General features: G+C 39.5%; 1 protein-coding gene across 2 annotated transcripts; it reads left to right on the plus strand.

Annotated features, from left to right (window-relative positions):
* The first annotated feature begins 13 nt into the window (after positions 1-13).
* Positions 14-15,049, plus strand: LOC135475420 (NACHT and WD repeat domain-containing protein 2-like). 2 transcript variants are annotated; one of them, XM_064755307.1, is made up of 9 exons: positions 14-83; positions 3,382-3,530; positions 3,921-4,009; positions 5,098-5,214; positions 6,166-6,363; positions 7,047-7,170; positions 7,885-8,116; positions 9,767-10,091; positions 11,234-15,049. In XM_064755307.1, the coding sequence occupies exons 2-9, from the start codon at positions 3,431-3,433 to the stop codon at positions 15,041-15,043; spliced, it is 4,995 nt and encodes a 1,664-aa protein (XP_064611377.1). In that variant the 5' UTR covers positions 14-83; positions 3,382-3,430; the 3' UTR covers positions 15,044-15,049. The 2 variants fall into 2 exon arrangements, with proteins under 2 accessions (XP_064611377.1, XP_064611376.1); XM_064755306.1 differs by lacking the exon at positions 14-83 and adding an exon at positions 153-278.
* The last annotated feature ends 1,214 nt before the right edge of the window (positions 15,050-16,263 follow it).

Here is a 16,263-nt window from a genome sequence, read left to right on the forward strand (position 1 = left end):
AGCAGCGCGGTAAACAGTAATGGCGGTCGGGCACTCCATTCGGGTACAATGGAATGGTGTTGACAACAGATACGTGACTTGAGGTGGATTAAATTTATTTTTGTTCCCTGTGCTGATAGAGGGATGTGGTAAACGTGTTTTCATCAATAAGTTTTAGGGGAAAGGCGCCGGCCATTTTGGACAGCAGTACGTTGGATTTGTCTGCAACAACAACAACGACGTACAGCTGTCGCAATGCTGCGTCAAACTCATTCACCGTGGTGACGTATCCCTTCACTGTAAGTTGTCATGGAAATTGCGCCAGTTGCAGTTTACGACTGCTTCGTAGAACAGGCTTCTGGTTTGCATGTTTTAGACGCATCGGGCTGTATGTTTCATTTCCTCCTACTACAAAGTAATTTAGATGTCAAAAAAGAAGAAAAAAACTTCCTCGAGTAAAGCCGAAAGTTAACAGTTGAGTTAATGGGGTCTGTTTTGTTTTCAGTGGTACATGTATGTATCGGTAGGCTACTGTACGTGGCTAGCTCTGCATACCTCTACAGGAACCTCTGTAGAACTATAGAATGTTCTATTTGATTTTCATAGTGTAGGCCTATAGTGCCAGAGTTCTGCCAACTCGCACCTCGGGCACCTTTCTCGTGTCTCCTATGAAATTATAGTCCAACACTTATATGTGTGTTACCATTTCAGTGGCCTTACCTTTATTCCTTAGGAGACTGCCAGCCTCAAATCTGATCTTCGAGATGAGCCGGCTGCCTATGGGCATAAAGGTTAGGTCACCAAAATTGTAGCCCACATGTTTGTGCAGTTCTGTATTTTTGCAGGAGACACAAGATAAGTATCTGAGGTGTGAGTTGGCAGAACTCTAACACTACACCAAGAAATCAAATGGAATGTTGTATAGCTCTACCCCAAAGTATTAGTGAAGGTGCAGAGATATGTAGAGCTATACTTGGGCAGGAAGTGACCAGCAAGCAATGTGTGTGTCAAAATCAGTGGCAGAACACTAGTCCATTCAGTGTAGTGTAGGTGGGGTGAGGCGGACTGGCATTTCCAACCTTTCCATTTTATAAGGCCTATAGAGTATAGTGCATATAGCATGGTGTAAGAACCTACGTAAAGGTGTCTTCTTGTTTGTCTTCTTTTTTTGAGGAAATCCTCTTCATTGCAACAGAAAAATGTTCAGAATTCAATTGAGAAACCCTAAAAATGACAAAATTATAAGTGTGTTGTATAGTTTCCTCTTTTTCATCCTAGTGTCTGTATCATCCCTGTGCCTGAGACAGAGATGGTATATATCCTCATCTTAGAAAGTTACTAAGACAATAAAGCTGTTGCTGCTATCCCAGCCTGTAACGAAGAAGTTTAGAGATTCCTATGCCACAGTTCGGGGGCCTCATTTAACGTAGGGCTGTCCTGTCCCTGGGATCATGAAGCTGTCTTAAACTGAAGTCACACTCGATAAGTTGTAACTTCAAAACAGTATATTGCGATTCTGTACTGTTATAGAAGGGCGAAAAATATTTACAAAAACATCTACACATGCCCAGGATATCGTCCCAACCACTATAAAGCAAAATACTGTACATTTCAAGACAATAAGTTATGAAACATACAGGTCTCTGAATTGTCTGGATGGGTCCTTTTGCTAATATGAGGCATTTGGTATTGCTTGTGTACTGGCAACATATACTTTACAGCCGTGCTAAATTGCATTTTGCTCATCACAAAAAATGACGAAGACTACAAAACTGTCATGGCCTGTAAAATGAAGTATGCATATACCAACGTAGTCATGGTGATCCTTGTCTGATACCCCCTTGTTCTGAATATGAATAAATACTGTCATGGTGTTTTTTCGGCCAAGCATAATATTCCACTGAAATTTATGATACACCGGGTGTTTGTCGACCACGGCAAACCTTCAGACTTGTGTGGCATTCTCCAAGTATAGTAAAATCTGCGTGATCCCAAAGGAGAGTTGACAGACATAGATAACCAAGGTTACCTATGAGTGAATTTAAATATAATATGCTGTTCCACAACCTTTGCAGTATTTTAGTATATGTAGGTGTTTTAAAGGTTGGTAATGTAAATTTAAGTGAATAAAATTTCTTTTAATAATCTGTCGTGCTTTTTTCTGAAATTTATCGATTGAAAGGAGGGAAAAGAAATTTAGTGTTAAAAAACCCACTCCCTGTGATCCTCTCCCATGAATTCTTTTTCCTCAGCTGCAAGGAGATATTGGCTCACGATGTATAAGTAAACATTAAATATATCAACAACCGTGTGTGTGACAACCTACCATTCTTTAATGGCATGCTTAAGGCTCAAACAGCAGATGAATGGGGGCTTAAGTGTATAGGCCTGCTGTGTAGGAGTTGTCAGAAGATGGGGAAACGGTTGTTTCCCTATACTACCAAATGTGCAATAATTACTACCACTACCCCCTGTCAGACATTCAGTGACCACATGTGTCAGGCTGTGTACATTGCTTGGCCTTGTAGTAGCTATTGGGGGGTGGGGGGGTGGGGGGCAGTCACTTGCCTTGGTCATTACATCCAGTTTTCGTACAAATAATTAATAATCAATAGCTAGAAGGTAAGACCCATAGAAGAAAGGTATATATACTTGTGACTGAAATTTGTTCAAGTCCAGCTCATGCTGGCTTTCTCTCTGGCCGTATGTGGGAAGGTCTGTCAGCAAACTGCAGATGGTCGTGGGTTTCTTGTGGGCTTTGTCTGATTTCCTCCAACCATCATGTTGGCCGCCGACATAGATGTGAAATATTCTGAGTACGAGCTAAAACAATAGGCAAATAAAAAAACAAATAAATAATACTGCTTGTTCATCTCGCTCTGTATGCAAACATCAGGTACACTTAGTTGATATCAGCATAAACCGTGTAAAATTAGTGATTTTAAAGTGCTGTGGTAAACCTCAAATTGCCATGGTAAATTGGTTTTTCGCCGGCATTTTTTATGCCGTTGCTATTGCTCTGATTTGGTAGGGCTGATTTTAACAGCATGACTAACCCAGATATAATGAAAGTAGGAGGTGTTGGCTTTGAGGGAAAAGACCTGTATGTATACAGTCCCTGAAACAATCTGTGACTGAGTTAATTTTCTCAAAATATAACAAATTTGCATTTTCAGATCAATTTGTAAGCTTGGCAATTAAAAATTGAAAATAATTCAGTTTTTAACAGAAACTTACATGTGAAATTGATATAGAATATTTACATGGGATGAGAAAATTGAATAACTCTAATTTTCAGCCATTTCTCTTGGAGGGCTTAAGTTGCAAGTTCAGTCTAGTCTTCTGACAAAACTTTGAAGAGCTGTGCATGCAATTATTTTTGTAATTTTTGTAATTGTTCAGATCATCAAGCTACCTGAATTCAGTTACCTGAATTGACCATTAGGAAGGAATGGAGAAGAGCGTTGTCAACGTACTGCGGGGAAGTCTGGAGAGGCTGCCACCTCTCAATTCTAGACTGGTTCGTATCTTCATCAGCTCCACATTTACAGGTGAGTGAGCAGATTACCGTAATTGTTTTGATAAACTGAAGACGCCTTTGTGGGAATGGGGGATTAGGCCAGTTCCTCCACATGGGTTTGTGGCAGTGAATTTTCAAATACAAAATTTTGTTGACTTCAGCAAAGAAGAAACATTACATTATTGAACTCGAAAGCAGTTGTAGATGATCCTGTATGTAATGGATTATGGTTTTGGTTATTTCCATGGCTTTGAATCTTTTCTGTTTTCATTCTGTACTAGTCTACATCATGTCTTGTCTCTTGTGAACTGCAAGTCTAGAAGAGGAATCCAAGATCCAGGACCTCTCCTTTAATTACAGTAGTTTATTATATGTGTTTGACATAAAAATTTCTGATGTTTTCTGTCATACATGCTCATAGATACAATTTTGGAAAGAAACATTTTGATGGAAGATGTGTACCCAAAGATCAAAGACTTCTGCAAGAGAAGATATGGACTTGATTTCCAGGTAAGTTCAAAGTAAACTACCTGTACCGTACATGGAAGATTATTATATTTCTTTCATGTTGTGAACAAACTTCGCATTTACATGTTTTTAAACTCTTGAGTGAGCTAAAATTATGCTCTGTGTCTTGATCATTTGAAGACTGCATTCATATTGGTTGAACAAATCTTGAAATCTGTGTTTCTGTGCTGCATACTTTTAAATCTTTAAATCATAACACCCTTCATCAATTCTTTGTTAATATACAGTCTGTAGATTGGCAACACTGAATTGATACAGTTAATCTAATCAGCTGAAGTCTGTACATGTCAACACAGATTTTATACAGTGTAGTCTGAGCAGCTGAAGTCTGTAGCATATGACAACATAGAGTTCATACAGTGTAGTCTGAGCAGCTGAAGTCTGTAGCATATGACAACGTAGAGTTCATACAGTGTAGTCTGAGCAGCTGAAGTCTGTAGCATATGACAACATAGAGTTCATACAGTGTAGTCTGAGCAGCTGAAGTCTGTAGCATATTACAACATAGAGTTCATACAGTGTAGTCTAAGCATTTAATGTCTGTAGCACGACAACATAGAAGTGATCTGCTCTTAGCAGCTGAAGTGTGAAGAATGGCAACACCGAACTGTAACAGAGTAATATAAACAGGTCAGGTCATAAGCATGACAACACAGAATTAATACAATGTGGCTAAATTTTGTTTTATTGGGATACATCATCATACATGTAATGGAGGTGAAACCCTCTGTGAAAAAATGCTTTTGGTCTAGTTTAGTGGTACATGTTGTTTTGGGGTGGAATCAGATACAATTGAAATCTTTTGGTGAATTAGGATAAGAATAAGTGACTGATTATGAATTCAGATTCTGCCATGTCATGAGAAAATTATGACCATAACTTTTTATAAAGCTACAAACAAAAATTCAAGCCACTTCAGACTGGAATGATGTTGCTCCAAAAATCTATCCCAGTAGGAAGTCATTGGGATCTATCAATTGTGTATGTCTTCTACAACTCACTCTGTCTTTGAGGGTTGTTCCAGTTTTTGAGGGAGGGGCACCTGACACCTGAGTAACTTGTCATTACAGATTGTGGATATGCGCTGGGGGGTGAGGCGAGAAGCCATGGATGACCACTCTACCTCACAGCTTTGCCTGCAGGAGATTTTCAACTGTCAGAAACTCTCAACCGGACCAAACTTTGTGGTGAGAAGAACCTAAATGTAGCCCTCTTGTTAACCCCATGTCATTTACCTTCAGCCATCAGAACCTCTGGAAAACTGAACCTTGGTTGTCAGATTAGCTACACCTGTCTATAATTATCTTTGTTTACATGAACATGCACATATAATTTCCGTTACCTTCCATTGCAATAAAACGTTGCTTATAACAGCTATGTATGTGGCAAAAAGACAGAAAATGACAACTCTGTGAGATGTTGTTTTTTTTTCAACTGTCTGTCCATCCTTCCACCTTACAGTTATGGCAGTGATTTATGGTGAATTAACATGCAATCTCTCATGGGTGTTGGAAACTGGTTTGCTTGGAGTCAACCTGTGTCCTTTTTCAGATTCATGTACCTGCCACACCTCCTGACTAAAACCCACCTCCATTTTAGCAGGAGCTGGATTTGAACTAGTGACTATGGACTTTGTTAATCAGGGTTCTGTTGGCTGCTGTTAGAAATAAGGTGTTCACTAATGAGCCACAGAGGACCCCTTGAATAACAGATGTAAATAAGGCATGGGGGTGAGGGTGGGTGGGAGGACCCGTTTGAATGTGAAAGTTCCTAATTCTCATTTGTAAGGCTTTTCATTGCAACTCTGAAGCAAACTTCCATCAGCAGCCATGTTTCTTTATCCATTAGTGGATCCAATCAAGTGTACATAGCCACCATAAATTCATGTAGGAAAACAATTTTCAGATGTATAATGTGGGAAAGAGATCATGCAGTGGTCATGTATGTGATAATAAAACCTTTACAAATTACAGATTCTAATTTCTTGAGTGTTTTCAAAGCTGGCCATTTACTTGCGTGGTGTGAAATTTCCAGAATTATCTGAAGTACACTTGGATTAATGTTTTCAAATCATTTCTTAACTGATAAAGCCTGGATAATTTTGGAAAAAATAAAGTTCTCTGTCACTTTTGTTTCAGATATTTCTAGGTCAGAAGCACGGGTTTCGTCCTCTTCAATGTACAATAGCAGAAGAAGAGTTTCAGAAATTAAGAAGTGTACTGTTGAAGCATGACCATGACACCTCCCTCGTTGACCAATGGTATCAACGGGACGATAACTCCGTTCCCCCAGTCATGGTTCTTCAGCCAATCAGCTCATTGCTCTCTGAAGATCAGGTATCTTTAACCAATGGTGTTGCTGATATTAATTATTATTAGGATTTATTTATTTGATTGGTGTTTTACGCCGTACTCAAGAATATTTCACTTATAGAATGGCAGTCAGCATTATGGCGGGGGGAAACCTGGTAAAGCCCAGGGGAAACCACGACCACCTTATGGTACAGGATGGTATGTGACTAAGTTTTCACCCAGTCTTGGATGACTCAAACATTTTACATGATAATATATGGTTAAACACTTGACCGCTGTACATGTAACTGCTCCTCCACATCCAACAGCCTGTGTAGTAAGCAGAAGTTCTGGGGCCGGTTTGATGAAGCTTACTTAGTGTTAAGTGGCACATAGCTAACGTGGCTCAGTGAGCTTCATGAAACCGACCCCAGAATGTTTAAGTTAAGTATGCACAGGATTCCATGAGTTTTTGGTAAAATGAAAAGTGTCATTGCACAGTCATGTTTGCCTGCTTAGGCGGTGTACAGGTTGAGAGTGATGATACAACAAAAAACAGTGTTGCGTTTTGATTTAACATTTTACCATTAACTTTGTAATTAGCATGGAATTACATGATTGTGGAAATCCTAGGTTTGGCACGGAGTAACTTTATACCTGTTACTTCAAGTATGTTATCCTGTAGAATTTATATGGCTGATCTAAATAAACTGTTCTTTTTTTTTCAGAATAAAGCTGGAAAATGGAAAGAAATTTCCATTAATCTCAAAAACAGTTTAAAATTTGCCAGTCAGGAATGTTTTGAGAATGGCCTCATCGATGGAGACACAAAACACAAATATTTCATGTCGGGTATTTAAGACATTTAGTTCACACTGATCATCTTGGTCAGTCCTCTTAACTTTATAAATGTAATGTATTTAATTGTTGAGAAAGGGCTGGAGTCTCAATTTATACCTCATTCACTTCATTGATTGTATTTTTGCCTTTAAATTGTTTGCCTTTTGTAATGAGAAAAAGAGCAATGTATGCCCAGTATCCTGGTGTCAGTATACTGTGAATGGACTGGGTGTCACTGGGCTATTGTTAATAAATACAGAAAATTTGATTTGATTTGATTAGTGAATATGGATTTTAATCAAAATCTTAGGTATAGCCTCCTTAAGGAGATCGGCATAACAGATCTCACAACTGCTCTGCGTCAGTAAGGTGTACATGTAGGTAGTGTGTGAAAGAAAGTTGTATTGACATTGTGATTTTTTGATTATTTTGATTATTTTGATGACAACACAGTAAAGATTACAGAAGTACATGTAAGCTCAGCTATGTGACAGAGTTGACATCGGCATAACAGATCTCACAACTGCTCTGCGTCAGTAAGGTGTACATGTATGTAGTGTGTGAAAGAAAGTTGTATTGACATTGTGATCTTGATTATTTTGATGACAACTCAGTAAAGATTACAGAAGTACATGTAAGCTCAGCTATGTGACAGATTTGACTTCTTTGGCATCAGTGAGTCACTGAGATTGTTAGGAAGAAATGATGTTGGTTTTTCTCTTACAGTAACGGAGGAGGAGGTGATCCATGGCATTTTGAAATCTGACAGCGATCCATCTCGTTCCTGTTTGTGTTTTATTCGCATCATTGAGGATCTGGACAACAATTTATCAGACAATATAGCCTGGCGCTTCATTGACATGAATAACTCTGTCATAGACACTGAAGCTCAGCAGCTGCTGCAGACTCTCAGAGATGAAAAAGTGGCGAAAACGGTCAAAGAGAAAAATATTCACAAGTAAGTTTGAACCACAATTAGAAGGCCAGTCATGCCAGATTGTATATCCTATTAGCGTGGTTATCGTGTCAGAATTGCCTTTTGCACATTAGTATTGCTACTTTGCATCAGTGATTTATACACGTTGATTTAATGGACCGATATTCGTTTTATAAAATTGAGTTTTAAACTTAATATTTATGTTGGAAACTTAATATCTTCAGTGAAAAAAATGTTAACAACAATAATAGAGCTAATCTTTCTGAACAGATTAAAAACATTTCTCGTCAATCACAGCATTGTACATGGCCCAATTTCCATTACCTTGCCACTGCACATCTACACATTACTGAGGCTCTTAACAATAAACTGGGTCATTATGTATGGAACAGAGATGGTGTCTGGGCTTCCATCCATTATCCTAGTAGCATGTAGTGTTTTATTTATTCAGTTAAAAGGTTAGGTTTTCAGATGTATAATGTGGGAAAGAGATCATGCAGTGGTCATGTAAATGGTATTAAAACCTTTACAAATTACACATTCTAATTTAACCTATGTTTGTGGAGGTGACATCATAGATGGCATTTGTAGGTGTCCCCACATTATGCATTCTTGGTCAATCAGTAGTAAGATCTAGCTGTGTCACATTGGCATAATTTTGTACAAGTGCCATATCAGCACAAATAAGAAATTCTATTCAGATCAGAATTTAGAAGGTTATTCAGTTGGGACAACAAAGTAAGGCAAGAAATCTATTGAAGCAAAGATCTTATTATACACTTTTACTATTGTTTGTTTGTTTGTTTGATTGGTGAGAAGAATATTTCACTTTTACGACGGTGGCCAGCATTATGGTGGGAGGAAACCGGGCAGAGCCCAGGGGAAACCCACAGCCATCCACAGGTTGCTGGAAGACCTTCCCACATACGGCTGGAGAGGAAGCCAGCATGAGCTGGACTTGAACTCACAGCGACTGCGTTGGTGAGAGACTCCTGGGTCATTACGCTGCGCTAGCGCGCTAACCAACTGAGCCACGGAGGCCCCCTTCTTCTTCTACTATTGTGTCTGTGAAATAAACAACCTCACTTAGAAGGAAGCCTAATGTAATGTGAATGCCTTTCAAATTGGGCAAAAACTAAATATGGAACTGAGAAGGTTAAGCTAAACAAATTAAGCCATTTTCTCAGGGAAAATAAAGCAGAAAAAGTATATTTAGAAGAGAACTGCAGTATTAAACAAACAGTGCTTAACGGTGAAAAGAAAATGTGTAAAGGTGTAATAAAAATATTATTTGAATCAGAGAAAATAAAGACGTTACTCTTCAAAATAATTTGCTTTATTAATTGTATTTGTTTAAAATGTGCCAAATTTATGTTACATGGATGTTAACAGAAATATATAGACACTGGTGCAATACAACATATAATTTAGCTCATTTTGTAAAATATATTTTAACTCAGTTGGGACTCCCAATTGGTCAGTAAATTTTTTTTTAACTCAGTTTATTAAAAAAAAAATTTTGAGTTTCGGTTTGTAAGAATTGGACTTCTATGAATATCTGTACATGCTAATACTAAAGGCCACCCTGCCTTTAATGATACTATCAGGACAGGCTAAGAAGCAGTAGCAATGCTATCTTATGTATATATTATAATTTTGATCTGTGCACAGAGTAAGATGGAGTTCAGGAGAGGGCATTGGCAAGGAAAAGCACCAGGAATATTTGAGTGCATTTTGTGAGCAGTTCTACTGTGGTGTTACATCTATGATCGACAAAGCAATGAAGGAAGAAAACTTTGCTATGGCCAATGACTTGGTGGTAGAAGTTCTTCAGCATGCTCTAATGGCTGCCAGCAGGTGTGACGTGTTTCATGGACGAGAGGACATCATGACAAAGGTTCAGGAACATGTGACCAGCTCTTCTGCCTCTCCATTGGTCATTTATGGAGATTCAGGTTGTGGCAAAACATCAGTCATGGCAAAGGTTGCGAGCCTGGTGAGTTGATATCTGTTACACTAGAACATCACAAAGGTCGTGCCATATTAGTTGTTGGGTCTGGTTTACACATCAAGCTTAACGTACTTAAAATGAAAATTTTTGGATTTATAATTTATTTTGTGTTTTTACATTTACTGCTACGGTTTAGTACATTTACTACTAATCAAATAGCTTTGATTTTAAAGCTACATTGCAAAGGTTTTTAACATGAAACTATAAATTGTCAGAATGAAAAGTTGGTATTAAAATGTGTTACATCGTTGTATATTTTGTATTCGTGTATGCAGTTTGTAGCTAATGTTTGGCCAGAAATAATCTGCACATATCTGAATAGATTATAATTTGTTCAAAGTGTCAAGGCTTGTTTCCATTTGAATTTAGTTTACTTTATTCATCTCACCATCAATTATGCTGGGTCACATTTTTTAAATTATGAATGACAGGAATCACCAACTCTAAAAGTAAAGGGAGATAAGCAGTGGACATTTTTAGCACAAGGTTACACCGGACAGTTGGAAACACTTAGATTAATAATACTTCATAAATTTTTTTCACACAGAATACTTCCACAATTGTCTATGACAAAAAGGAGAATCTTGGTGACAGCTTTTGTGAAAATTTACAGTATGGAGTTCACCCTTAAAATCTTCTGTAAAGTCAATAATCTGATGTAGCCAGAAGTTGTCAAAAACAACTATAGACAACACACAGTGCCATATTACAGCTGAGTGCTGCATTGAATTTAAAGTATTTGTTATGGTTTCAGTAAACGTGTACACAAATGGGATTTGTAAGTAATGGTAGCTGATGTGATTAGCGTGCTGCTGCAGAGCAAGGACCCAGGAATCTCCCACCAATGCGGTCACTGCTAGTTTATGTCTAGCCCATGCTGGCTTCCTCAGTGGCCGTACGTGGGAAGGTATGTGCCAGGAATCTGCGGATGATTGTGGGTTTCCCACCGACTATGCCCTGTTTCTCCCAATCATGATGCTAGCGGCCTTTGTATAAGTAAAAATATTCTTGAGTGCAGTGTAAAACACCAGTCAAATAAATAAATGTGAGTAATGGTGACCATCATTTGGTATCATCACTGCTACCTACCATAAATTGCAAGTGTGTATTGTTTTCTGTTTACACAGATACCCAAGTGGTTTGACCCAGGACGTACCCCAGTTGTGGTCCTACGATTTTTAGGCACATCCCCAAGGAGCAGCACCATTCGCAAGGTTCTCTTCAGTATATGCCGACAAATAGCTGCCAACTATCAACAAGATCTTTCATCTGAGGTACCGTGGGAGTTAAATGAACTTTTGACTTTCTTTAACAAACAACTGGAGAGGATCCCAAAATCCAAGCCCCTGGTTCTTATCCTGGACTCCTTAGATCAGCTCTCCGCAGAGAACTTTGCTCATAAACTTAACTGGTTACCCAAGGATCTTCCTTCACAAGTAACTGTCATAGTTTCCACCTTGCCGCAGCATTTTGGTATACTGAAGCGGCTACAAGACGTGCTCATTGACAAGTGTTTCCTACACGTACCGTCCCTAGGGGAAGACCTAAGCCTTCAGGTGTTGCAGTCTTGGCTGACAGCCAAGGGCAAGTCTCTAACTCAGGAGCAATTAGCATTGGTCCAGACAGCGTGTGAAAAATGCAGCCTTCCTCTTTACGTCAAACTGCTGTATGAGAAAGTGATTCTGTGGCGGTCTTACACAAAGGATCCAAGTGAGCTAGCCCTTCATTACACACTTCAAGAAAGCATCAAGAGTTTGTTTGAAAGGTTGGAGGGGAAACATGGTGAACTCCTGGTACGCCATTCCCTGTCCTACCTAACAGCGTCTCAGAATGGCCTTAGTGAAGTGGAACTGGAAGACTTGCTCTCATTGGACGATGATGTACTGAATGATGTTTATCAATACCATGTCCCACCCATTCGGAGAATCCCTCCTCTAATTTGGGTAAGAATTCGGCACGACATTGCTGCATACCTGGTTGACAAAGAAGCAGATGAGACTAGGGTGTCTTTCTGGTATCACAGACAGTTCATTGAGGCTGCTAGGGAACGCTATCTCCATGACAACTCATTTGCACAAAAAATACACTCAGCAATAGCAGAGTATTTCACTGGTCTGTGGCATGGCGTTGCTAAGCCATTCTTTTATAACAAGGCACAACAGGAGAAACTTGGCTTGTTGGAATCGGGATCATCAGCTGACAGGAAAGTTGCAGCTCAGCCTTTGACCTTTAGCAATGATGGTGGAAATGAGAAGCGATATAACAAGAGAAAACTCAACCAGTTGCCATACCACCTGGCAATGGCTGGACGTGATGAGGACCTCAAACACATGTGTCTGTTTAGTTATCAATGGCTTCACACTAAACTTGTATCTACCTCAATACAACAGGTTCTGGATGACTTCAAACCATTGGAGAAAGACTCTGAAGTTGCTCTGTTACAGAAAGCTCTCAGCATGTCACAGGTCACCCTGAACACACTGCCAAGTTCTTTAGCATTGGAGATAAGTGGACGTCTCTTGCCATACATTGCCACGGACAAGTTTAATACAAAGAGTTCATGTCTGTATGCGTTGTTGAGGGAGTGCTTTGATCAGGGTCCTGGTCAATTGCATTTGGTGCCAAGACAACAGTGTTTCACCTCTCCTGGGGGACCAATGAAATACCAGTTTGAGCACCCACAAATCCCCGTTGGTACCACCAATGTGGCGTTATCTCCAGACTCTCAGCACCTGTTCACCCTGACCAATACCAATGACCTTCTAATGTGGGATTTGGATACTGGAGAAATTGAAAAACAGCAGCAGTTACTTCCCCTTTCAGAAGGTAAACTTAATGTAATGAAGCTCATGCTGGACCAGAAGAACCTTGTGGTTGGATCAGTGTTTCAGAAGGAAACAAACACAAATCCTTTGGTTATCATAGATTCAGTAACGGGTGACGTGGTTGAGTCCTTAAAACTAGGCACGATTTCCCTCCCTTTAGGTTTCACGGACAGTCTTAACTTTGGAGTGACTGAGGACAAAGTTTTACAGATTATTACAGCACAATATGTTTGTTGTTTTGCCCGCAACACCGGCTTACTCCTTAAGCAGATTCCTCTGAAGTGCAATGAGTCATTTGTGTTTTCAGACAGACAATGTGCCATCTTCCACATTCAACAAAGCAACGTATATGAAATGTACAATCTGGACACTTTGGAGAAACGTGGGGAAGTAGTTTGTAAGAATACACCACTCAGACTGTGCACAAGCAAGCTTGCACACCAAGCATTTATTGCCTTTAAGAACAGTTCCTCTGTTCAAGTTGTTAATTTAGACCCAAAAGATGGAGATATTGGGAAAACAGTGCTAATGATTGACCATGGTAAACACACAACAGGCCTGTTGAATGACATGGTTATATCCCAAGACGAGCAGTACCTTTTGCTAATGACCAAAGATGGAATTACCCTTTGGAACCTGGCGTTCATGAAATTCTTCAGGTTCTTTCCCATTCCCGATGATATCAGACCAAACCGAAATGTCCTTGGTTTTACATCCCTTCTGAGTCCAGACTCCGAAATTCTATTATCCACGTATGAAGAGCATTTATTACTATGGAGGGTTAAGTCTGGCCAGCTACTGAGAGTGATTCTAGCAGATAAGTCTCAACTCATCTCCTTGACTATAACTAATGACGGCAAATATGCAGTGACCACTTCAAAAAACAATAACAGCATCAAGGTGTGGAAACTGAGTAGTTTTGATGAGCAAACTTTTGAGCCTTTAGCAATGTCATCATCGTGCAGGTATTTAGACTTGTCACGGGATGGGGAGTTAATGGTTGCCAGGAGCAACCAACCATATGATGTTGCTGTGGTGTCTGTCCAACAGGGCCAGATAATTTCACGGCCGTCCAAGGACTTTGATGTCCTGTCGCCATCTATGTCCCCTGATGGAAAGTCAATAGTCCTACGAGAGTACACCTCAGAAGAAGCTGTGAAAGTATGGGACGCTGGTACTGGCTCCCTGACAGCCAGAATTCCTGTGTCCAGCATTCAGTTAAAACTCGTTTCCATCAGTGCGGATGGTACAAAGGTTGCCACTGTGTCTGAGTCAGAAATAACAGCAGAGGTGAATGCAAAAGTTTGGTCTGCAAGGGATGGAAAAATCCTTCATACTTTGCAGCTTCAGAGAGGTTTTGTCAATCAGGTGCATTTTGTGCTTGATGACAGCAGTTTGGTGTTTAGCAAGCAGATGGCAGACAGCCAAGATGTACAGCTTCTAGAAGTGGCAGTCTATGACTGTCAGTCTGGCAACAAAGTCCTGTCATTCCCAAATGTGAAAAGAGAAACTTTGCATATATTCCATGATGACAGTACAAAGGTTCTGGTGGTTAGAAGCACAGCAAGTTCTCCAGGCATACAGACGGAAGAACTTGTCTTGTTGAGTCTAGTGACAGGGGAGATAATTGTAACCTGTCCTGACACTCCTGTGAGGCGGCTTTCCATTTGTGGGAATGGAACAAGAGGCATTGATGCTGGAAAGTATATATTTGACCTTGTTGAAGGTCGGCGTCTGTTCACATTTGAAGAAGAGGTCACCAAGCGTTTTCACAATCCACAGTTGAGCTGGGAAGGAACACATGCTGTATGGATCAGCCTGGAACCAGGTATTTTTAAGCTAGGACATGTTCCTTCGCGGCAGATCCTAGCCATCTGTCCAGTACACAGCATTCTCATGGCGCTCTTCATCACACGTAACAATACTGTAGCTGTTGGGTGTGAAGATGGTAGACTAATGCTGCTGCAATTGTGTGAATCGTCAGAAGATGGAATCGAGTTGTTTGAACAAGCTTTAGAAAGACAGCGTGTGATTCTGGGCAAAAATCCGAACAAAACTGTTAATCCCCTGGTATCTCAGAAGACCCAATCAGGCTTTTGTTATCTGGTGTAGCCAGAGTTAATACATGTCTGATTTGACAGGCTGCATAATTCCATACGCTTTTCAAGACGTATATTATTCAAGACCAAGCATTCCATTCATCTCCATTTGACCATATAATAGGTTTCACGCTTATTTATCTGGGAATTTACTGTATGTAGTACATCAAGTTTTCTTGGATGGAAAAGTGAACTCGTAATTTATGTGCCATTTTGTTTTAGGTCTTTACTTGTGTATTGGTCTGTGGCAGCTTTGCTAGCTTCAAATACTGGTCTGTGGCATCCTACTGCTGGTTTACTGGTCGTGGCATCCAAATGCTGGTTTACTGGTTTTTGGTAGTCTTGCTGGCCTTGGGGTATAGCTATATTAGCCTTCCTGGTTTGCTGGTCTGTGGCATCCTCACTGGTTTACTGGTCTATGACATCCTTGATGGTTTACAGGTCTGTACGTGGCAGCCTTGCTGGTTTGCTGGTCTGTGGCAGCCTTACTGGTTTGCTGGTCTGTGGCAGCCTTGCTGGATTGATTGTCTGTGGAAGCCTTGTTGGATTACTGGCCTGTGACAATCTTGTTTCTGTAGTACAATTAATTTACATGTTTGAGTACATTGGTATCCAAGTAACAAGTATTTGCTTCAGAATCTGTAATGTTGTTTTAAAGATACATAGATTGACAATGCACATTTTGATATTTAAATACATGTAGTAACACATGGTAAAACTATATTTATATTTACGGAAAGTGTGTAAAGTTAGGGCAGATGGATGTATGTCTTCTTCACATATATGTAGCCCAAGTATATATTTATCAACTGTGTGGCATCCTTAAATGGTATAGCATGTTGAGAGTTTAGCAGAATGTGTCCTCTTATACAATTTCTTATACAACATATACATTTATGTATGCATCTGCCGAGGGAGATTCTCTTCATATTTATGTATTTCATATTGTAAATTATTGTATTGCCATGTGTTCAGGTTTATGAAACACCTCCACCCTGCCAAAAAATCACTTTGTAACAGAAAGGACATTTTTTAATGTATGTAGACATACATTTTTTGTGTAAAAAAGTTAAATTCGGCACTTAACGAAGACAACTCATTGTGCACCAGTTATTTTGTTTATGGAATGTTCAGAAGCATGATTATTTACATTTCTATTTTTACAATTTTTTTTGATTATTTGCTCAATACAAAAACAGAAAGGCATTTGTGAATGTTTATTTTGTACACATA

Source organism: Liolophura sinensis, chromosome 9 (assembly GCF_032854445.1).
Source record: "Liolophura sinensis isolate JHLJ2023 chromosome 9, CUHK_Ljap_v2, whole genome shotgun sequence".
NCBI lineage: Eukaryota > Metazoa > Mollusca > Polyplacophora > Chitonida > Chitonidae > Liolophura > Liolophura sinensis.

What these genes read in the sequence shown, in the direction of transcription:
- LOC135475420 (XM_064755307.1), top strand. Translation starts at nt 3,431, where the DNA reads ATGGAGAAGAGCGTTGTCAACGTACTGCGGGGAAGTCTGGAGAGGCTG. An exon ending in CAACCGGACCAAACTTTGTG is followed by an intron (nt 5,215 to 6,165) that starts GTGAGAAGAACC and finishes CTTTTGTTTCAG; the next exon opens with ATATTTCTAGGTCAGAAGCA. An exon ending in AAAGAGAAAAATATTCACAA is followed by an intron (nt 8,117 to 9,766) that starts GTAAGTTTGAAC and finishes ATCTGTGCACAG; the next exon opens with AGTAAGATGGAGTTCAGGAG.